General features: G+C 43.0%; 1 protein-coding gene across 4 annotated transcripts; it reads right to left on the reverse strand.

The window, feature by feature from the left end:
- Positions 1-109: 109 nt before the first annotated feature.
- kifap3b (kinesin-associated protein 3b) lies at positions 110-20,516 on the reverse strand. 4 transcript variants are annotated; one of them, XM_027028093.2, is made up of 20 exons: positions 20,348-20,516; positions 19,843-19,974; positions 19,493-19,644; positions 18,677-18,735; positions 18,403-18,544; positions 17,956-18,055; positions 16,008-16,132; positions 15,558-15,656; positions 14,970-15,148; positions 13,629-13,791; positions 11,893-11,993; positions 9,959-10,067; positions 9,516-9,628; positions 9,007-9,202; positions 8,707-8,832; positions 7,313-7,411; positions 6,775-6,860; positions 5,486-5,651; positions 4,959-5,037; positions 110-1,630 (listed from the first exon to the last, which is right to left on the reverse strand). In XM_027028093.2, exons 1-20 carry the CDS (start codon positions 20,377-20,379, stop codon positions 1,546-1,548), a joined length of 2,343 nt encoding a protein of 780 aa, XP_026883894.1. In that variant the 5' UTR covers positions 20,380-20,516; the 3' UTR covers positions 110-1,545. The 4 variants fall into 4 exon arrangements, with proteins under 4 accessions (XP_026883894.1, XP_026883888.1, XP_026883911.1 ...); XM_027028087.2 differs by having other exon boundaries at positions 18,677-18,738; XM_027028110.2 differs by having other exon boundaries at positions 9,007-9,172; positions 20,348-20,379.
- Between the last annotated feature and the right edge of the window lie 3,449 nt (positions 20,517-23,965).

The raw sequence follows: 23,965 nt of genomic DNA on the forward strand, positions 1-23,965 counted from the left end.
TGAAGTTTACAGTTGTAATGCTGGCTGATAGAGAAGACAAGCTAAGTGAAGCTAGCTAAGTAACCAACAAAGTTTGAGTTTTAAAAGCAGATTAAAGTGGACTACCTTGTCAAGCAACAGGTCATTATTTCCATTTTTATTTATGTAACTTAAACATAAACAACCATAATAATTAATACCTATTACCTAACTCATTTTAAGTTATTTATAAACTTTTGTAAGTAGAGTCTTTTTGTAAAATGGTACCTTTATGTTTTATAATGAGTAAGGCTACTGATTCTAGGCTTCTAGGTCCTTATAGCAGTAAATGTGTTTATGATCTAACCAGGCACCTTTTGTAAAGAATGCAATTCGGTTAATATGAACCATAAAAAGCAGTAAAGCAATTGGTAATGATAGAAATATTATAATTAATTTTAACATAAATAATGAGCATCTTTGACAGTGATGAAAAAAAAAAAAATTAGGTAAACATTAAAAGTGGGTTTCCTCTCTCCCATTACTACACAGAAACAAAGACAGACACACACAGTGTCAAATTATTAATAATAACAAACAAATATTAATCACAATATCAGACCAACAAAGATGCTAACTTCAGCAGATCTTTGAGAATAGACCCTGTAAACCCAGGTAGTCAGTCAGTCAAACACACAGACACACAACTGGAAATACCAGTTTTGAAGTTAATACTGCCTGTTTGACCTTAATTATCTTAATTCTACACATACTATGCAAGCATTTGAAATTACATAAAATTAAATATACTACGATCTGTACAAATTAAATAAGTAAGGTTGCACATCAGTAAGTTTACGTATTCCATCAGCCTACAAAGTGTTTTAGAATTTCATAATTCATCATGTATGATAAAGTGTTTGCAGTTGCTGTATCTTGCAATGAATAAATTGCTGGGTTATTCTTTAGACAGAGGACAATGGAGTTTCTGCAAGATAAACACAATGCAACAGTTCAAGAACACTAACAAACAGAAAAAAGAGAAATTATGTAAACACATTCAAGTATGTATGACATTTTAGCCAGAAAAGTAGACTGGAATGGAAGAGTTAAATTACAGTTAATTGGTTATGCCAAGGTTAATATTAAAGTGCAGTCTGTTCATTATTAATAAAAACAAAAATGAACCTTAAAAAGGATGTATAAATAATATAAATAAATAATAAGCCTATACTAAAAATGGCAACACATTTCAGTAAAGTTAACATGAGCACTACAAAAAAAAAAACAAAAAAAAAAAACACAACTATGAATCAGTTCTCTTCACAGCGACATCACAATATGCAGTGTGTCACTCTACCCTGTACGGAGCGACAGTTCAGCATGGGGGATGCTCGCCTATGGTCAGCCCCCAGGTTATGCCGATCCTTGAACTAAAGAGCAGCCTTAGGCAATCTCAATCTCAATCCACCCTTGCTGTCTGCATGTGACGGTCTAATCTGGACCCCTGGTGTAAAAAGCTTCAGCCTGTTCCCCTGGTCAGAAAGCATGGGAGCGGAGAACCAGGCCGGTGATGATGCGTCGCCTCTAGCTGGAAGCTCCATGCCCCTGGTAGAAGGGTTCGTCCGGGCGAAAACCGTAGGCAGTGGCAGGACGCCCATTGGATCCATTGCTGAGAGGAGAGAAGCGACAGCAAATAAGAAGAATTGCCCCCCCCCCCAAAAAAAAAAACAAACAAACAAAAACACATGCATGTAGCCACTAGATGGCGGTCTTTCACTCATCATGATGTTGACATGCTTTTGACATGTCAAAACCATCTGGGATGCATCATGTACAGTCGGTTTGTAGACCTATTATACTGATGAACTTGATATGACAATCAAATAAGATAGACCAGGCCAAAATCTAAACAGTACACCATGAACCCATTTAGGCATTTATGGTGGTTAGACCCCTGCTGTTTCTGTGTAATTCTGCCTAAAGATGTTATTACTGCGAGTAGGAGTCAGCCACTGTCGATCAGCGCCAGAGGTGAGGACTTTCAATACTGGTTTTGCACGCGGTGAGTTGATCTTGGTCTGAGCGTACTGTACGCAAACCCACTGGGTGACAATTTAAGTGGCCGGAGAGCACAAAGCTGGTAAGCCCCCACAGCGTGCAGTTCTGCCAGGAAGAAGACCATAAAGCGGGAGAGGCGTGACGTGGTGATGTCACACTTCCTCCTCAGACGGGGTCTCCCAGCCTGCGGGCCGGCTGGCTTACCATGAACGCGGAAGTCCTGATGGAGTCCAGTGGCGTTTCCACTCACACGAGTTCACCCGTTCAGTCTCTCACTGCTGCTTCCACTGAGTACGCCTTTAAACGTGTAGCATGTAAAATATGAGCTGTTTGCTCTGCGCCTCTGCGCACACACGACAGTGTGTTGTTTTTAGCCCCAAATCACTTCCAGCCATCATTTACAGAAACCCGCCAATGTTCCTTTTCCTCTCGCTCACTCTCTCTGCTGTCTGAAATACATCTTTTTCCTATTGCCCGGCCAGGCCTGTCAGCCTAAATCTGAGCTCCAGGTAAGAGTAGGAGTATGCAGACTCCCGTGCTGGGTTCCTGGGATCGGAGGGGAGCTGTTGTCCTGCTCTCCAGGACTTGAAGCAGTGCATAAGCAGCCCCTAAACATCCCTGGCCAGCCCTGGCCCAAAGACAGAAATACAATCCTCTATTACCTTACAGCAGCAATGTGCCCATGCAACATGAAAGGCCTGAATCCTCAGTGCTGCTGGGCATGGGATTAGTCAGTGAATGAATCACCATGGCTAAAAGGTTATGAACACACATGCACACAAAATCCAACATCTTATAACGTGTATTAATAAATAAATAAATAAATACATTTTAAAAGCCTACAGGAGTTGGGAAAAGGTCACTTTTATTGCTTATGCTCATCATGTTACTCATTTCTGACTTCAGGTTGACATCGGCAGCTCATTCATCCTGGTATGTTTTCAAAAGATTCTCTCCCCCTCCAGCATGACCCACATGATGAACATGGCATGTGACTTGTTACCTGCAGACAGCTGGTGAAATAAAGCTGATGCCTGTGGTCCCAAAAAGCACAGCGCAGCAACTCTCTCTCCCTGGATACACTGGACATTAGACAGGAATCTGATCTGTGCATAGCCCATTTCCGGCCAGTTAAAGTCCAGCATGTCACCTGCCCATCTGTAATGGCCCAATAAAAGAGGAAGTGCGGGTATGTGTGTGTGTGTGTGTGTGTGTGTGTGCGCGCGCGCGCGGTTTTTTTTGGGGGGGGGGGGGGGCGTCCCCTCCCAGGAGGGGTCGGAGGACGTCTGGCTGGGGGCGCCTGTAAATGCAGCCGCTTTAAAACCCACTCTGTTTTACTGTTCTGAAGGGTGAGACGGCACAGGAAGTGGGCCTCTGTTGCTTCATAAAGCTAGAACTCCACCCCCCCACCCCCCAAAGTTGTTCTGCAGGCTCCTGCTTTGATCTCCTGCTCCTGCCACGTCTCTGGTTACGTGGACCGAGCCTGGCTTGGCCATCTCGACAGCCCGGCCCCCCACTCCAACCCCCGCCATGTGGCTACAGGGGAACGCTCTCCTCATTTCCCCTCAGACCAGCCTTTATTCTTCCCTAATGCCTCCTACAGTCCGTGCTGTGTCCTGTGCTGGCTGTGAGCATCATCCGTGTGCGCACACATGCAAAGATCAGGGTTTCTCTGGGGGACCCGAGTGCGTATGATGATAGGGTTGTTGATTGTGAAAACATACCTGACCTCCTTCACTGGCCAATCAGCATGCACTGATTTCAAACACCAAATCTCAATCTCAAATAACCAACTTAATACCACAGTGCACTAAAATACCAAAGCAATACCAAAATCAGCTCAAACACCCAGTCAAATCAATTCCACAATAACCATAACCACAGAATCTATAACCACAGCAACTTCAAATACCAGTTCACACCAGCTTCCCTGAATGCCTACCATCTGGTCAGCAGGTGAAGCTCATTCTCTCCAAAAAGCACTGCTTATATACATCATTTCACAAGTGTTGAATAAAGTCTGTGAACTCCATATGATTATTATTATTCTGACCTCTGCTACTCTGAGAGCGGCTTGTTCAAATTAAGCCACTCACCCAAGAGTGCCAATTCCATCCTAAGCCCACACAAAGATGGATCTGAGATGCATTACTTTACAATGAGCCAGGGGTACCACTCACCCCACCTGGAGATTGTCCCAGCTCACCCCACACCCACATGACAGCCCCGCAACACTCAACACCCAGCCGTCAGTCTGCACAGCAGCTCAACACCGCCCCAGCCCAAACACCCGGACCGGGATACAGCCTTCAGCCACCACTCTGAGGAAAATCGGCTTCGGCGCGAATACAAAACGAAGGCTAGTCACAGTGCCTTGTACGTATTAAACCTGGGGATCCATTTCCTCAATATCTTCTCCAAAAGCCTGGAGGTGGAGGCAGTCAAGATGAAGGTGTGTGTGTGTGTGTGTGTGTGTAGGAGGGACATGTTATTTCATTTGTGTGTACAAACAGGACAATGAATGTGCCTGATTCTTCTGCCTGTGAAAATCTTAAAAGGTATGTTTATTTTCACGCCAAACAGAGTTGTTTGAGGGAGGACAGGATCAAACTTTAGGCCCCAGAGAGAAGAAAGAAGTTTAGCAGTTTCTAAAAACATGCATGTTTGTTACCCTATTTCACTGGGAAAAAAAAAAAAAAACCTTTCTAGATATTGGGATAAAACAACTTTTTCTGTGATCCATGATGAGTTAATATAATTACAATAAAAAAAAGCACATATTGAGCCATCTATTATAAAATAACTTAATGGGAATCTGATATAAACAAACAAAAATGGGGTTATCACAGAGTCTGGCTTTGATGAAATGAAAAACAGGTCTTCTATAGATAAAGCTATCTGCATGAATCTACCTCTGGGCAAAGACTGATCTAACTTACCAGACGCTGAAGTCTCCGTTTGGAGAGTGGAATTGACCGTAGGGCTCTGGGCTGAGGCCTGGCTCAGAAGACATCCCATCTGCACATACACACACGTGCACACACACAGACACACACATGGAAAGTACAAACATGAGAGGCATGCACCCAGCTGAGGCACTTTCTCTTCAAAACGCAACCCATTAATCTCCTCGACAGCCTGTCCTCAACAATGTTACCACTGATACTTCCACAGGAACCTACTTTATACAATAAAATTGGAAGGAACATTTTTTACAATTAAAATGAACTTAAAACAAAATTTTCCAGTAAGATACACTATATGGACAAAGCCTAAAGTCAAAAATTTGTTCAGAAAACTCCACATATTGCAAACAATGTACAGGCCTCGACTGTGCAGAATTCAATGCTGAGTATGTGTGTCCAATCTTGCTGATACTGCAGAGGAGCTTTAGTGTGCATGCCTTTGTCTGTGTGTGGGTGTGTGTGTGTGTGTGTGTGTGTGTGTGTGTGTGTCTACGGCTGACCAGTACTGTAGAAGAGGTCAGGTCTCTCCAGGGCATCTGGGTCGTCTCCATAGAGGTAGGGCTCAGAGTCGTCCATCTGTCTGCTCTCTACCATCTCCAGCCACTGGGAATTGTGCCAGCGGAACTTCTCACTCTGGATCTTACGACCCCACTCCTCGTCATACTCCTGTGTACACACGTACACACACACACACACACACACCAAAATGCCTTGGTGTGAGCTGAACTGTGTCTCAGCTCCCACTCCCAGACACCTTTATTTACCTAAGGGCTAACTCTGTGGGGCTATGCCCACCCACACAAATGCAAGGCAAAAGTTGTAGTCTTTTGGCCCAATGACCAAAGGGAAAGTTGACCATTCCTTATTGGATCTTTGTGCCAGTGTGGCTATAGGCCTCTCTCACCCCCCACCCGCACGTCTCTCTCCCCACACCTTCTTTGCTCACACTTGCACAGCTCTGACCTCCACTTCAGACTGTCTGTGTCTCCACAAGACCCCTTTTGGTCTCTCTCTCCTTAAAGCATCCTTCCAATCCCCTTCTCCCTGAGCCTCAAACCTTTCATGGGCTCTCTTCACAGACCCATGATTCTCTACCCCAAACCCTGCCTCCATTAGGTAATGAGGGTGGCATGGAAGAAGAGCTGCAGCAGGGTCAGACAGGAGGGCTGAGTGTGCAGTGGGCAGAGCATGTCACAGGCTGCTGCTGGAGCTCAGAGCCAATGCTCTGTCCCAAGGCCTGTGCGATGGCCAGGGCTTCCTGCTGCCGGCTGCTCCGCTGAATGAAAATGGGGATTAATCAGGGGGGCCCCCCGTGGCCGAGCCTGAGCAAACACACAGCACCTCTCTCCCCTCTGCACTCGCCATTAATCATACAGACAGCAGCGCGGTGTGGGGAAGAGCCCAGGGCCAAGGGCCCAAAACACAGCTCTCAGTACCCATGAGAATACAGGCATATGCCTGCCTATGCACACAACAAAAAAGCATGCACATACTCACGCAAGCACATAGACATACATGTAAGCTCACCCCCATACACACCCTGCCAGGCAAACCAGCATCTCGGCTCACTGTCCAAGTCAACGCATCACTGCACGCTCGTGCAGTGCTGGAGCCAACTCGCTAACCTAATGCCGTTCACGTGCGACCTCTCCTTCGCCGTGGACACGGACCATGTTCCCCCAGTCCTTTTCATGTGGTGGAGCACGCTCATGAGGTCAACTAGCACTGGCTAGCTCTCAGCCGCCATTACCAAAAGCTGACTTAATCAGAACAAGTCTTCAGTACTTACTGCTATAATGTCCAACGTGTTGTCACACACTTTCCTGATTTCGGTGTTCTTGTCATGCATGAGGTCGATGAGATAGGCAGGAGCCTCTGATTAGCTGAGTTCAGGACCCAACACACAGGTTGAAAAAGGAGTTATTTAATGGCTGATACACAAGGATTGTCTGACTTTTCTTGTGGGCAAGCATTCCAAGAGCTAATTTATCTTAAATGTGGACTAATCCTAGTACTGGACTAAATAACTGGTAGAGGTATCCCATGATGAATCATCACCATTTAAACTTGACAAGATGCAAGTATTTATGGTAGAATAATATGTTAATATAAATAATTCCGTATACATGACAGTATTTATCTTTACACGCCTTCATGCTTTGCTGTTGTTCAGAGCACAGGCTAACAACATTTACGTGACCTGTTGTGATGTGCTTGGCTCTTTCCACTCTTGTCTATAGTTTGTATAGTTTGAATCTAGCTAATATTTCTAGAGTCTGAATATGCCTTATAACGTCCTGATGATGCAGGGCTCACAGAGCGGATACGAGTGTCCTTAATGATGACATCTCTGGTGGCTTGATGGAAGACCATCTGATAGAAAACATAAATGATCTGGCACACAAACTCGTCATCTTCTTGCTGGGCTATACGCACACACACGCACACGCACACACAGAAAATTGAAACAGCATGTAGAGAACATACCAATAACCTTTGTAATATAGTGAGTAACAGTAGGAAACAATTTCAACCATTCAGTAATAAACTAACAAACCAAAAGACCCCGCCCCCGTGTCTGTACATGGGGGGGCGGGGGAGACAATCAAAGAGACAAGAGAGAGACTGCTTTGACACATACTATTACACAGATGTTAGTTCATGTAAGACGACATTTAAAACCCTGACAAAATGAGGAAAAGCTTATGAAGCAGCGCTCTCGTGAGAAGCTTCCATCTGGAGAGAGAATCAGGCCCTCTTCTGAACAATGCAGGTGTCTCCTATGGAGAAACATGTACTGATACTCACCCCTTTCCCCCCACTTTAATAAAAGCCTTTAATTCAGTTTTAATTCAGAGCTGTCTAACCTCTTTTCCCAGTAAAGACAGAACAAGGACCAGCTGCTTCCACGAAACAGGAAACGTCACACCGATACAGACAACTGCGCATCACCTCAACCTTCCACTGACTCAAGCTTCCATGAAACAGGAAATGTCACACTGATACAGAAAACTGCACATCACCTCAACCCTCCACTGAGTCAAGCTCACATCAACATCATAATAAGTGCTGTGGGGTACCCACAGAACCCAGGTTCCTTTAACAAAACACAGGCAATACACAAAGAAAACCAAAACACCAAAGCCTAAAAGATTTAAGATGAAAGCTACTTCACTTACTCCAATGTGTTATGCATGCAGCAACCAAAATACTAGGACCTTTTGCTGTTATTCTTCTCTGTTCTCGGTGTGTGTGTTTTTATATATATATATATATATATATATATATATATATATATATATATATATATATATATATATATATATATATATATATATATATATATATGCGCGTGTGACCACTCCATCGCAACTGTCACATTCCACTAAGCACCCTGCAGATACAGAGAACCACCCTTATCCTTGCCTGCTCTTCAGCCTAATTATTGTAATGCAATGTTTATTTAGTCTAAATAAACTCCTCAGAACTCATTCCCTTTGCTGCAAAGACTGAAAACCCACCGGGCACAGCAGGAAGTGGAAGCTGACCCTGAATGGGGGGAGACGCACAGTGCCCAGTCAGCTGAGCTGGTCGGACAGAAGTAAGGGGAAACATCTCAGAATTGTCCCCCCGATTTGCGCTAATGAATAATTGAAGGAACGCATTCGTGGAATGGCCATGTTGTTGTAACCTCAGTGCTGGGTATCATCTGTGGCCTCACCATTGAGAAGCTCGATCAGGGCAGGGATGATGCCCGACTTGGCCAGCATGGCGGCACAGGAATCATCCATGGACACAGTGCCGATCATAATAACCACCTCCAGGATCAGGTCATCCTCCGCTGAGCCTAAAACATGGTGGGGTCAAAGATCAAAGGTCAGGGACTTTGACTTAAAACAGTTACACTGTCCACAACATACAAGGACACACACTCACACCAGCATATATAATACACTTGCATAGCAATTTTAAGTTCCATACAGACAGACAGACAGTCAGACAGAGAGACAGCTGCTGTTACCAGGTTTAAGGCGGTCTTTGAGATAGGGCACCAGATTATATTCCCTCAGCAGGAGTTCCCAGTCCAGGTCAGGAATGGTGAGGTTTGCCAGTGTTCCCAAGCACTCAATCACAAACTCCTCATCCTCCTCTGGACTGATCTGAGCAGCGAGGTCACCCACATAATCCTGCAGTATGCCACACGACCACTTAGCATGCTGGTCGAAGGCCAAATGGCTTGTCACATACCAAATGAACTTTTACAGTTCTCAGAGCCAACTACATTTCACCACACATTGTTAAATACTTTCATCAAATGTATTATCTGTGACAGATATATGAAGCCTATGAAATTATATGAAACGTCCACTAAATGAAAGGAATATTAAAGCATTTGCAGTCTACTCCAGCAAGACAGCATTATCAGAAGGGAGATCAAGTTAATCCTGAACGCAGGTTCCATGAAGTGGGAGGGGCTGGATGAGGTGGTAGGGACTAAGCAGTGGGAGGAGCCTCGAGATAAAGTCTCACCAGGAAGAGCTGTTTGAGAGGGCCATCGTGCTGTGAAACATTCCTAATCATTTTCATAAGCAGGGGGTCCTTAAACTTAAGAGCCCTCTTCATTAGCATCTTCAGGCCATTTCCTGCAAATAAGAATCCATTCTTTAACTAAACACATGAATCAATCAAAAACTAGTAACAGTAACTATTCAGTCTTGTGGGTCTACATAAAACATACAAAAAATATTTAAATGTAACTGATAAACATTTTAAGGATTACTCCCATTTCAATAAATAGTACAAGATGTTTCAATTTAACATAACAAGCATGTTTGTTAGCTGCACAGAATAAGTCAACTGTTCATTTGATCTATTGTTTTTTGGGTTTTTTTACATATTGTCTTTTGTGGCCCAGTGCCTTTGTCCTGTTTGGAGGGAGTGACTAGCCCAGTGCTTTTGTGTCCTCACTGTACCTTCACAGATAATCTGTGCATTCCTCTTGTTAGCCGCCAGGTTGATGCAGAAGGAGATCAGCTCAGAATCAATCTTCTCCTCTCTGTGTTCAAACAGCATCTTCATCAACTGTGTACACACACACACAATCACAGCAATTACCACCACTACACATTGTACCCAGCTACAAACTAGAAATAACTGCATTTCGGGTAATACTTTTTACAAATCATACTGTCCATCACTGCAGGTTATGATTTTTGTTTTAACACCAGCCACTCGAGAACATTTTGACATGCAACTCAGGGTACTGCTTCCAGGTCTGCTTCCTCACTTCCAGAATTCTGTCCATGAGTGCACTGAACAGCAGGGGTTGATCTGGCCAACGCAGTTTCCTCAACAGGACATAAAAAAAGGAACCCATGTCTTTCCTGTCAGGCTGAGATATCAGTGGTTGCATGCTTGAGGTGGGGAATGTGATTAGTGTTTGCATCTATAAGCCAAAAGGAGCTGGGACAATATGCTCACGTCCGCTCTGATCAAATTGGCCCTGACGCTGATAAGAACTCCAACGTGAGCCAACTTTGGAGAGGGATGAAGAGAAACTCTTCTGGGCTATGTGGAGTATATCCGCCAAGGCATTAAAAAGACCAGGCAGGGCCATGAAGAGGCAACAATCACACAGTTCCCATATTGAGTATCACATAGCTGCTCCCAGCCTCCAAATCACGCAGTCTAGACTCCGTGGCACCTGTCTGCCGTCGTTCGTCTGAGACCAGAGACCTGGCTGCGCACTCCCACATCCTCTCTCCTACGTCCCTCTCGCTTGCCTTACCTCCATCCCTTAAAGCCCCTCCAGGCATTTCCTCATACCCTTATACACACACAGACACACACATACAGAGACACATACACCCCTCCCATCTTTGAGTGATTAGACTGGAAGCCCTGTGTGACAGGGGAATGCATGTCCTGTGGCAGGTCTTTCAGTGCTGGTAGGGAACCCAGAGAAAAGAGGGGGGTTTGACCTAAACCCTCCCTACAGGGGAGCACAGGCCCAAGCTGTGGCGAGGCCAAGGCAGAGGGTGGACAGGGGCCCCGGGAGGCCGAGATGGGATAGGCGCAAGAGGTAGGTGGAGATGGAAAGATGAGGGAAGAGATTGGGGGGTGGTGTAATACTGAGCGAGTGATACAGCATAAAAGCTGATGTAGATTTCAGAAAGGCTCCAGCATCACACACACATAACTTCAGGCCACAGGCCAGGTGATTAGACTGGGGACCACCTCTCCTCCTCCTAATTTTTTTAACAAGTGTATGTTTGGAATTTTCACCCAATTAGAGAAGACAAGCATTTTAAGGATGGCATCAATCAGGCATTTCATGGAAACAGGAGCGAGGGTAACACTGGTGACCCAACAGTGACCCAGTGGCTTTTGTTACATGTGCACTGCTCCCTCTTTGGGACCCATAGGGGCAGTGCAGGAGAAGGAGCCAATCACACCTGCTTTCACAACTCACAGCGGCAGGTCCTAAAAAAGACCAGTCTCCACATCCTCATGTCTGTGTTTATTTGACTGCATTGCTATTCCAGCTGCTCTCTGAGAAGAGTTCAGCCCCCTGAAAGCTCACACAACAAGAATGAGGATGAAGACCCTGAATTTTACACATAAAATAGTAATTCATCTCTTTTGGAGATGTGAGGATTTCTTCAGATCTGTTTCAATGAGCAGTAGCTCCAACCTTTATTGGCTTTGGTAGGTTTGAATCCAACTCGTGTTTGTGCTGTGCTGAATCCCAGTCATGACAACCTGAATCAGATGTGGCAGTGTGGTGTGGTCTTCAGCAGTGAGATGGACATGCACCCAGGTAGCGGTTGCTCAACTGAGAGACAGACTGTCCAGAGGGGTAACCCAACACCACCCCACTGCAAGCTGACCCCCACAACCCCCTTACCTGAGGGATGCACTCAGTGTAGGCGAACATGGACTTGGCGCGGTCGTCCATGCTGATGTGGTACAGGATGCACATCACAATCTGCTTATGGGTCTCATTGCCTGTAGCCCAGAAAGGATAAGGGAAGACTCAGCAGTCTTATTTAAGACCATCTAACTGTTCAGTCCCAGCTGATTAGAAGTAGTATTGGTCTTAAGCATCTGGCTGGCGTAATTACAATTAATTCAAACCCACTTTAGATGGGAAAGAAAACACACACACACACACAGAGAAATTAATAGCACCAAACAAGTTAAATAAAGTGTCTCATTAATAACACTTTCCTCTTCAGAGTAAGGGAGCCCCCTATCTCAGAGACATGAAACACACAGAAGGATCCATTGCCTAAGCACTCATTAAGGCCACGGCAGTGCAAACCTGAGATACTCCACAACACATTAGCACATCAGCCATTAGAACCAGATGTGACCACTAGGGACCCCTGAAAGAAACAGGGGGGAGGGGGGGGGGAAGGACAGAGGGAGGGAGAGAAGAACAGAGACAGCAAGAGAGAGCAAGAGGGAGGGAGGAAAGGGGAGAGGTGGGCCACCTTCTTTTTTTTTTTTAATTGGGAAAACAAGAGGGAGTTGGAATTTTAGTGCGGTTAATAAGCAGAGGCCAATGCAGCTGGGGCCTCGACGCTGTCCCTGGTGGCTGGAACATGTGTTTCCCATTAGGGGCTGCAAGCGTTGCTGACCCACATTACTGCCTCTCTCTCTCTCTCTCTCTCTCTCTCTCTCTCTCTGAGAGAGAGAAAGAAAAGAAAAAAGTGAGAAGAGCAAGAAAGAAAAACAAGAAGAGGTAGTGAGCAAGAAAGACAGAGAAGGAGAGAGAGAGAGAGAGAGAGAGAGAGAGAGAGAGAGAGAGAGGAGAGAGACAAAAAATGGAGAAGGCTGAAGGCTTTATGGGAGCTGCCAGGGAGCCTATTAAACTCACCAAATGCTACTAGGGAGAAAACGACTCGCATGTAAAACTCATAGACAATCATATGGAGAGAATTAGTGGCCTGATTTTTTATGCAGTATAAATGAAAAGGCATTGTTTAAACTTGGCAACTCGGAGCACATAACAGTGGAAAATGCATGGCCTTGAACTTGAACTTGTAGCACATGTTAAAGACCAAGCTAATAGGCCAAGCTCACTTGCCTTGCCTGAGTGTACAATGTATTTATTTAAAACCCAGTTGCTCGAGTAATCCCTGGCCGATACAGGACGCTTAAGTAGTCACAGGATTGAGCAGCAGAACTTTGACCTAATATGTGCCTCCATTGGCCCTGTCTGTAGGTGTAGCAGTCAGTGCTGAGCTCTGCTTTCCAAGTAATTGTGCACTCTGCTATGGCCAAACAAAGCATATGCAAAATAGAGTTGATGAAATAGAGAAAGAACAGAACTTCTCTTTGTGGACTCCTTATGACTGTATGACCCAGCCCACGTACAGTGGGTCAGAAGTAGGGATGCATGGGAATATTTGCAGTATACCACATCAGAACTATACCAGATCAATCAGAATGATAACATATGAATCAGCGCTACACCATATATCAGCAGACAGTTGTTTAAAAAACTCCATATACCCATCTGATTTGGTTTAAGTTCTCCATTTTACTTTAAGTTCTCCATTTTTTCTCCAGCAATTTAAGTGTTTCAGTTTAAGTTTTGTTGTGGGTACCAGGGGAGTGAAGCGGAGGGAAGCTGACCGAGCAGAGCTGTGATCTTGGGCAGCAGGCCCACTTGCACCATCTTGGTGCGGAGTCCCGTATCGAAGGAGAGGTTGAGGAGGAGTCGCAGGGTGACGTTCATCACGTCCTCGTGATCGCATGGCACCAGGCAGGCCAGCTTCTCGACAATGTCCATCTCCGCCTGGGCAAAGGGGTGGGTGATAGACAATGAGAGAATCACACGCACTGCAAATGCACAGCAACTCATTACGAACTAAACCCCAAACAAAGCAGCACAGCACCGCATGGTCTTTGTTTACAGCACACGGGAAAACGAGAGTGGAGAAGTCTCTCAGAAAGATTTTAGTCTTAAACCCAAGAAAATCCATTTTCTATAACCTTTTTGCCATAAATGTAATTTTATCTATATTTGTACAACAAGAAAAAATTAACAAATACAGATTCTCAAAACAACTTCCAAGACATTTTTATTAACTATACTATTAAGAAACTATACCAAGGCTACCAGTTCTGGTCCTGGAGCTCTATGGCCCTGCAGAGTTTGGTTTCAACACACATGGCTCTAATATATTCTGATGCTACTGAAAGCCTGGAGTAACTGCATCAGGTGTGTTAGATTAGTGTATGCTGGATGGGGCTTCTTCGAGATCAGAGTTGTGCTTTCTACCTTCACCTCATTGACATCTTTCTTCCATTTGACGGGTGTTTACTGTGTGAACGCGTTGAAAGATTTGACGCCAAAGGCATATTTATTTGATGTGAAACATGAATTTGGTAAGGCAGTACAGGAATATGAAACCATCTGGGCATTTCCTAATTTGGGTTTTTGATAAATGAACACATATAACTTGTTTAACTTGGAAATCGGTTGCAGGTGAAGTGGCTATGGGGCAGCATGGGGTAGCAAGGGGATATGGGAGGAGTAGTTTGTTTGGCTTCATGCACTACATTGTTCCATTCTGAACTGAACCAACTCCTGTGTTACTTTAAAAAAAATGTGGCTTCACTCTAACAATGTGGCTAGGCAAATATAGGAAAAATATGGATATTTCTGGAAATGATCTGATGAGCAAGACTCAGATAAATGCAACCACTTGAGCATCTCTGGTATAGCTTGTATAAGTAAAAAGATAAGTACTGTATACATTTGAGAATTTCAGGTATTCACATTGGGATTATGTAACTCAGGCGTGTTGTTAGTACAAAATGTTCATGTAGGTGCTTAACAGTTAGGAAAAAAAAACACTAACCCCCCCCCCCCAAGTCTCCATTTTCACCGTGATTACATTGATCTGCTCCTAATGTGAATCTAGAAATTTTGAAGATCTGGACAGCAGGAAGACAAAACTGAAAACTCACCATGTCGTTCTTGTTCTCTAGAAAAATGCTGAGCTTCTTGAGGAAGGAGATCACCAACACCAGCAGCTCCTCGTTGTCCCGATCCAGGGTCTTTACCAGTAGGTGCACAATGTTCTTGTTCCTCATCTTTAGCTCTGTCCGTGTATCCTCTGCCAGGTTCAGCAGGAGATACAGAGCCACTGGAACAGCAGCCACGTGGGATGGAGTGTTTAGTGGTTTCAGGGAGGGGAACAAAAATCAAAGATCACAAATTTTATGTCAAATCTTTACTTCTTGTAATTCTTTGTTCACTGCAGCTGTGAGGCTACAGTACACAATAATAACAAGTTATTGAAAAAGTTACTGAAGTCTCTGACCAGGAAGAGGTAAGAATTGTGCAAATCTGATTTTTTTTAAATGAAGAAATATTCCCTTAGTGTGACTACAAGACTGCATTTTATCACTATTCCAGGCTTCTCTAACATGTGAAAGCATAACAATGTGTAGAGCTGCATCCAGTAGAGCTGGAGGAACCATGGGAGCTTTGTTCAGCTTTCTTGTATATTGCAGTAGTGGGAGGGTAAAAAAAGACGAACCGTTGAACAGTACCTCGAAGAAGCTGCTCCTGTTTCACCAAAAGACTCTGATATTTTTTGTAGGCTTTTTCATGCTCCCTTCTCAGATTCTGGTTGTCAGGATCATCGTCACGTAAGAAAATGTCAAAGATTCAAAATCTCGAACTATTAAAAGTTATGCTGCCTATCATAGTTAATATTGGATTTTTTGTTTCAGAACAGCCTTGAAAACCCAGAAAACAAAACGAATTGATTAAACTGTACTGCAGACATTGTTATAATGAGCATTACTATAAAGGACGATACTTAGAAACTTGTGAGCTCTGTGCTCACTAAATCACTGATACCACCCACCCATCTGATCTGCCCACAATTCATGTGTTCACATGTCTTAGGTGTGGCAGGAATTGGAAGAGAATAAAAACATGCTGATAATCCTTCAGGACTGGTGGGGTGCCAGTGATTAGTAGTGCATCAAGGATATAAGCCTTGCTTTTCTTCTGCAGTTCATCCTGCCACAGGTCATATCTCTTCAGCTCGTGCTCCACAATGTTCATGCACAGAGCGCCGATCTTATAGTGTGTGATCAGCCCATGGAACTGTGAGAAGCTGCAACACAAATGGGACTAAAATCAGAAAAAAACCTGAGCCCGAAAACTTGTAACGATGGGTGATACTTTCGATGTTGTCAACTTGAGCCTTGGATGAACAGAAGTTCAATAAAGCACTCTATACTGATCCACTGCAATAACAGTAACAAAAACTGACACCAGGTTTCCCACCCCCCCACCCCCCCCCCCCAACCAAACCCCTGCTATTTTCTTTACAACACTTTTTCTTCACCAGCCGTTTTCCTCAACAGCCTTGATAACTTTTGCTCACAAAAAGAAGATTGCTGCTTACTGGCAGCCAAATACCCTGGTCACACACTACTGATAATCGTGAGATTTGCTGTCACACTGCACAGCATTTAAAATGCACTCATGACAACAAACCCATGTGGGGTGAGGTTTTTTTTTGTGTGGTGTGACTGTTGCTGCTTTATTAAAACCACATTCTCGCCAGAGGATGTTTTATGAATCTAAAACTGTACAAGGAAAATCTGGCGAGTGCTATAGAGTTTTAAGCCCTGAAAGCCATTAAGGCTCGCAGTCAGTTGGCTTCCCCCAGCCTCACCACACACACCAAGTCGGTCAGCCGTTCACTGAATCTGAGTGAGCAAGACTGACTATGACTCCAGAGCACCATAAAAAAGGTAAGAGTACAAAACGCGAGAGGGTCCATTCCTGATGAACACCTCGACAGGGCTGAAAGATTGGGACAAATAACTCATCACACGTGTCAAATAAGTATCCAATTCAGGCAAAGAAAAAAAAATATTCCTCTCACTTGTGGTGAGCAGTTTCCACCTCAGTCCTTTGCAAGAGAAGTCCAAGGAAAACAATGGGATTTCATAGGAGCACGGGTTTTCACAGCTCAAATCATTCCTGTCAGCTGCTGCTGTAAAACCAGCAACCTGAGCTTTTGGCATGCTTTAAGAACATTTCATGATTGCATTTTGACATCCATCCACTTGCAAGATGTGCTGTACAGGAGACTGTCAGAATTCTGTGTCCCATCCCTTACTAGCCATTATAAACATGACAAAGCTGACAGCTATAAGAAAGTAATATTTCTAAGGTCACCTCTTAAAAAAATTACCTCAAAGTTTAAAATGAAATTAATAAATTCTACAAGTCATACATGGTCTTTGGGCTTCATATGTGAACCCTTAGAAAAGACATTTCAGTCTCAAACCCTGGTATCGTTTTAACTTGCCTTTTCAATGTGATAATTAGCTGGTGTGTTGAATAAAGTGTGTTAAAGGGCAGGAAAATTGCTTCAGATGTGCTGCTAACCATGCTGTTGCCCTCCAGGACTAGTCTTGACTCTGGGCCTTCAGTAGCCACAGTGGCTACAGAACATGATTGTAACTTAAGAGGTTATGGGTTTGGAAACAGCTGTGGCCTTTAGCAAAGCATTAACTTGGGGCAGCCCACATCCCAAGCAGATCAAAGAGGGGCTGCTCCATACCTGGTTACGTGCTCTGGAGCAAACACGCCAGAAAAATTATGGAATTCCAAATAATCATCAAAGCCATAAATGTGGAAATTATTTTTAAAAAATGCATAATCACCTCAACATATAAACTAATGCTTATACTGCTACTTTTAACTTTCAAAGTTAAATGAACACGTTTTAATAATTTTACTTTTACTTTCTTATTGTTAACATCCTGCATATTATTCTGCCTTCATTTTGTATAATCTGGCCAAGATATCAGAAAAGGTGTCCTCACTAACAAATTTGAGTGATCTTGACTCATGTGTTCTTAATGAGACCCAAGCTATTGGGCTCATGAGGATTAGAGCAGTTCAGAAAGAGACAGATACCTGGAGAAGCAGAAGAAGATATAGACAATTGTGGTGGCCAGCTCCACGCTATGCTTCCAGTCCTCTCTCAACACTCTAGCCAGAGCTCCTAGAGCTGTTTCTGAACAAACATATAACAATGAACACACACCAGATATATGAGCAATCTAAAATGGCCAAAAATAAATAAATTTTAAAAGTACAGTTAGGTACATTAATACCATGAATTAATCATTAATATTTATGGAGATTGGCAGATGCCATTATACAGAGAGACTTACATAATTATCAGCATGACAATTATCAGTATATCCCAGTCCTGGGATCACTTATATCCATAATATCTTTCAAGAGGTAATGTTGACAATGTAGGGTGAAAGCAAGACTAATGATGAAAAACAGAAGCGTTTTGAATGCTGGTTTCCTGGTCTGCTTTTAGAAGCACCAAAGTACTGCACAATATAGTACCATTGTGCAATAGCTCCTCCAAGTTGTCAGGGTTACGGGCCAGATGGAGGATGAGTGTGGAGCCACGGATCTTCTCTGGGACATCCTCATACAGCAACTCCACATAGTCATCGATCTTATTAATGTTGGCCTCCTCATCAATCTGAAACAGAGCAGGCAGTACACGGCTTCAGGGCTGCAAACGACTCTCAGATCACAGAACACACAAAGTCAGGCACTATGATTATGCATTTCCACAAACATTCATTAGTTTGAATATCTTTTATTTCCATACCTCCATGCCTTCAAATGGGGTGAGCTCTCTGGGTTTGACTAGCTTCTTCTCCTCTTTCTCTACTTGTGATAGACAATTATATAAATGCATCAGGAAAAGATGAGATTTTCCCTTAATAATATGGTCATGATATGACATGGAACCTGCAGCAACACTTACAGAAGCACATAGAACACCTCACTGTCCATATATTTCCTCCAGTTCCCAACACATCTTGGCCAAGTAATGAAGAGCTCTATAGCCCCCATTACCTGGCTCAGGTGTATGAGAACTGGAACAGAAACAACACCTGCACTGGATGTGGGTCTCTAAGGATTAGACTCAGAAACCAGATATCTTAGAAAGCTGAGCATGTTACCCATTCCAGTTACTAAAATTGTACTTTATACAGTCAGGGGTCATAGTATTTAATAGTACTATGCTTGTAAGTTTTTTACATTTATTTCTAAAATAGTAGATAAACAATTATTGTGCCATCTTGCACAACATTCACTTCCATATTGCATTTGACATGACATTTTTTTGAAAGCATGGAACTGGGCTGTAACTCACTCACGATTAGCAAGCAGTAAATTCTCCACAAGGTGTGTCCTTGTTTAGTTCTCCTATGCATTAATCTTTGATCTGTTCCATTTTGCATCCAAGGATGCCTCACAATATACCCCTGTACTATATAATAATTGGGTTAATAAACACGTTATTTTACAGGTAAAACAGTGTTCATGCTTTAGTTTTCACGTTTAACTACTGCCTAATAACATCGTCCTCAGCATATTCGCTAGTAATTTTCTTTGGGTTGTTGTATAGCCGCATTACCTTTACTGCTGGGCTTTTTCCGGTTCTGTAAGTAGAAGATCAAGTGCTCCACCTCGGCCAGTTTGGACGGGTGGATGAGTTTGCATTCCTCCACCACCTTCCGGGCCAGGGAAGCTACATCAGTGCTGGCGTTAAGACTTCTCAGTCGTATACTGCGCCAAAACGGAGAACGTGCACAAAACGATTTTTGTTAACGTGAAATATTCCAATGTTAATACGAACACGCACATTTACCAGTGAACCGCGGATAACATGACGCCATATATGAAGGCATAATGTAGCGGTTATACATCAACCATACGCAGAAACGGCGCAATAATCTCAATACTGTATACAAAATTAATGCTTACATTTTTTGAGACTCCTTTCGTTCCTCGTGCATAGCATCTCCCTTTTCGCCCAGGATGGCTGCCTCCACCTCATAGTGAACCACTAACGCTTTTTCTGTGGGATGCACGTCTATATTCCCTGGCTTTACTTTCCTAAATATAGGAAAGCACAATTCTAAGAAATATTATCACGTGAGAAGAATCTATTTATGACAGGTAATCTGTTACAATACTAAAGGCAACATAATAACTGGGGAAGGTTAGAGCCCACGCCCACCGGAGATTATAAAGGATGCGTCTAACCCAGATTTCCCGAGCACCACTTAGACTCAATGCGACAAATGTGGTATACGAATGATTTTGATATGGATCAAAACAAATTGCAGGTAATACTTCAGATATTAAACTTAGCTGGTCACAAACGTTAACGCTGTTCATACAGTATAAATCGGATAAATTTAGGAAGACCAAATCTTGATTTGAAAGGTCGGCTATGCTATGGCTGTAGCAGTTAACTGATTTTTACCGTTTCAGATATTGTGCGTCGTCCGACTGCATTTTAATCCGTTCATGTGAAATCAGTGGAAGCCGGTTAATCTCTCTTTACAATAATAACATGTAAAGGATTTTTTCCCCTGTTGAGAAAACGGAAACAGATACTGCTACAATCATTCGTAGTCCGCCGGTCCTAGAAATCGGTCCACGGCTACACGATCTGTCCTACACGGGACAGGAGTGAGTTTGCGCGCCATCTATAGGGGAGGAGGTAAGGGATTTGGACAGCCGTTGTTCTCACATCAGTGAGTAGCAAGTTTATTAATTACAACCCCTTATCTTCACACAAATTGCGCATTCCAACAAGTCATACTTCACGTGACTGAGGTACGTTGTAACTCAGACAGACCAGCTTTACTAAAGCGCAGGGAGTGTCACAGCTGGACTGTTAAAGAGTGGTTAGAAGTTGACTGGCTGAACCGAAGGTTTATTTTGCATCTAGATAGAGAATTCTATTTGGTGCAAGCAACATGAGTCCATGGAGTCATCATATTTGGTGCCAGCAGTACCAACGGTACCAGTGTTGTCCTGGCACACATTACAGCCACATTATACACACCAAAGAATACTTCCAATGGCATAGAGTATCTGAACATTATTCCTGATTAAGTTCATCCCTTTATAGTCACATTTCATCAAAATTCGAATGGACACTTCCAGGATGAAATATAATATTACATGGAATTTACTGTCACTGAAGCAATGATGTCCTGTTTCTGGAACCATTTCATTGTTGTCATGTTTCTGGAAACATTTCCAGAAACTGATATCATCGCTTCAGTAATCTGCACAGTTCTCGTATCTCAACCATATTGATCACCTCAACCATATTGAGCATCTTTGGGATGAAGTGGACAGGTTGCAGTCATCCATTTTGTTGCATCTGTGCAACTCAGCGATTTACACTTTACAATAATCCAGCTCAACACATCCGGCATTTTATAGAATTCATGCCCAGGTGAATTAATGCTGCGTTGAGGTCAAAACAGACTCAACTTGCTACTTGATCAGTGTAACTTAGTAAATTGGCAACTGCAGTGTATCAGCACTAAAGACTAAAATCATACATCCCTGTTTAAGTAATCTGTCAGTAGTTTGAATTGAGTAGTTACATGATCTCCATAAAAAGGAGTAAATCATTGAATTCACCTCAACATTCAGTGATGTGCTGGTAGCCATCCCAAGAGCCCTCTTTCTTGAGACCACATCAGATTACATCATGCCTAATGTATATTATATATTAGACTGTAAATTAGCCTGTGCCCCAATGAAAACATGTGGGACACAAATAAACCTTCAGAATATAACTTAGCCCTTAAACAGCAAGAAACCAACGAAATACTTCCCTGATCCTGTAGTAATTCAGTAAGGGTGAACACAAATGGAAGGGAGATGCTGAGTTTCATGAAATAAGTATTTTATATTCAGTGGAATGCACAATTTCAGTGTGCTGAAATCAAATGAGATGCCTAAGACCAGGTGACCTGCTACAAATGTACTCTTATGCTCTATCTCTTTGAACACACCCACAGCTACACCCCACCCCAACCCACCCCAAACCAGGAAAATGAATACCTGAAAACATGACCTCAAAACAGCATCATGGTAATGCACTGAATGTTCTGTAGACAGAGTCTGTTGTTTTCCTATGTTTTAAGAGAACCTTTGTATTCCTTTGGATGATATCTTCATGCTTGTTGAAATTTAGAACAAAATCCTAATCAATTTGTGCTGGAATGTAGGCTTCGGGCATTATCCAAAATCAAATAAGTCCTTCATCATTTAAACCATTTTGTTGGTCTCCCTCCCCCCATATGTACTCCCCCCCACCCCCCACTCCAAGGAGAAAAAAAATACACATCTTTCAGGAATGGGATCATACGCATTTTCCAGCAACCAATCAAAAACCCACATTATTGAGAGAAATTGTTTTCAGATGGAAGAAGAGATAGAAGACCTCCATTGTTACCAGTTTTGCAGACAATGTGCCTTTATTCTACACTGGCACTGCTTCAGGTTTGTCAGATTTAATATAGAGGGACACGATGTGACTGTTTCTACAAAAAATGTCCCGACAAGATGCTCCAAGGCAATTGTGAAGCTGATGGAAATGAAAACAGTGCCCATATGAGGCTTTGAAGCCATGCTTTACATTCTAAATGGAACATTTAAAGAAGCCTTAGACAGGCTCATTTGGGAACCAGTTCTTTTTAAACTTTTAAAAAGTTTCTGTAGATATGGCAATTTTCATAGCAGGGCTTTGATTTATTCATTCCAAAAAGATATATATATATATATATATATATATATATATATATATATATATATATATATATATATATACATACACACTGCCTGGCCAAAAAAAAAAGGTCACACTAATATTTTGTTGGATTGCCTTTAGCTTTGATTACGGCACGCATTTGCTGTGGCATCGTTTCCACAAGCTTCTGCGATGTCACAACATTTATGTCCAGAGTTGCATTAATTTTTCCCCCAAGATCTTGTATTGATGATGGGAGATTTGGACCACTGCGCAAAGTCTTCTCCAGCACATCCCAAAGATTCTCAATGGGGCTCAGGTCTGGACTCTGTGGTGGCCAATCCATGAGTGAAAATGATGCCTCATGCTCCCTGAACCACTCTTTCACAATTTGAGCCCGATGAATCCTGGCATTGTCAACTTTGAATATGCCCGTGCCATCAAGGAAGAGAAAATCCATTGATGGAATAATCTGGTTGTTCAGTATATTCAGGTAGTCAGCTGACCTCCTTCTTTGGGCACATAATGTTGCTGAACCTAGACCTGACCAACTGCAGCAACCCCAGATCATAGCACTGCCCCCACAGGCTTGTAAGGTAGGCAATAGGCATGATGGGTGTATCACTTCAGCCGCCTCTCTTCTTACCCTGATGCGCCCATCACTCTGGAACAGGGTAAATCTGGACACATCAGAGCACATGACCTTCTTCCATTGCTCCAGAGTGCAATCTTTATGCTCCCTAGCAAATTGAAGCTGTTTTTGCCGGTTAGCCTCACTGACAAGTGGTTTAAGCCTACACAGCTATTAAGTCCCAATCCCTTGAGTTCCCGTTGCATTGTGCATGTGGAAATGCTCTTACTTTCACTATTAAACATATCCCTGAGTTCTACTGTTGTTTTCCTACGATTTGATTTCATCACACGTTTAAGTGATCACTGTTCACAATCATTCAAGTTTTTTTTCCGACCACATTCCTTCCTTGAAGATGACGTTTCCCCACTATCCTTCCACTTTTTAATAATGCGTTGGACAGTTCTTAACCCGATTTTAGCAGTTTCAGCAATCTCCTTAAATGTTTTCTCTGCTTGATGCATGCCAATAATTTTACCCTTCTGAAACAGATTAACATCTTTTCCACGACCACAGGATGTGTCTTTCGACATTGTTGTTTAACAAATGAGAAGCTACTCACTGCATGTTAGGGTTAAATAATTTGTTGCCAGCTGAGACATAATCACCCATACAGTAATTATCCAATGGGAGGCTCTTACCTATTTGCTTAGTTAAATCCAGGTAGTGACCTATGTATGTATGTATGTATGTAT

This window comes from Electrophorus electricus, chromosome 15 (genome assembly GCF_013358815.1).
Source record: "Electrophorus electricus isolate fEleEle1 chromosome 15, fEleEle1.pri, whole genome shotgun sequence".
NCBI lineage: Eukaryota > Metazoa > Chordata > Actinopteri > Gymnotiformes > Gymnotidae > Electrophorus > Electrophorus electricus.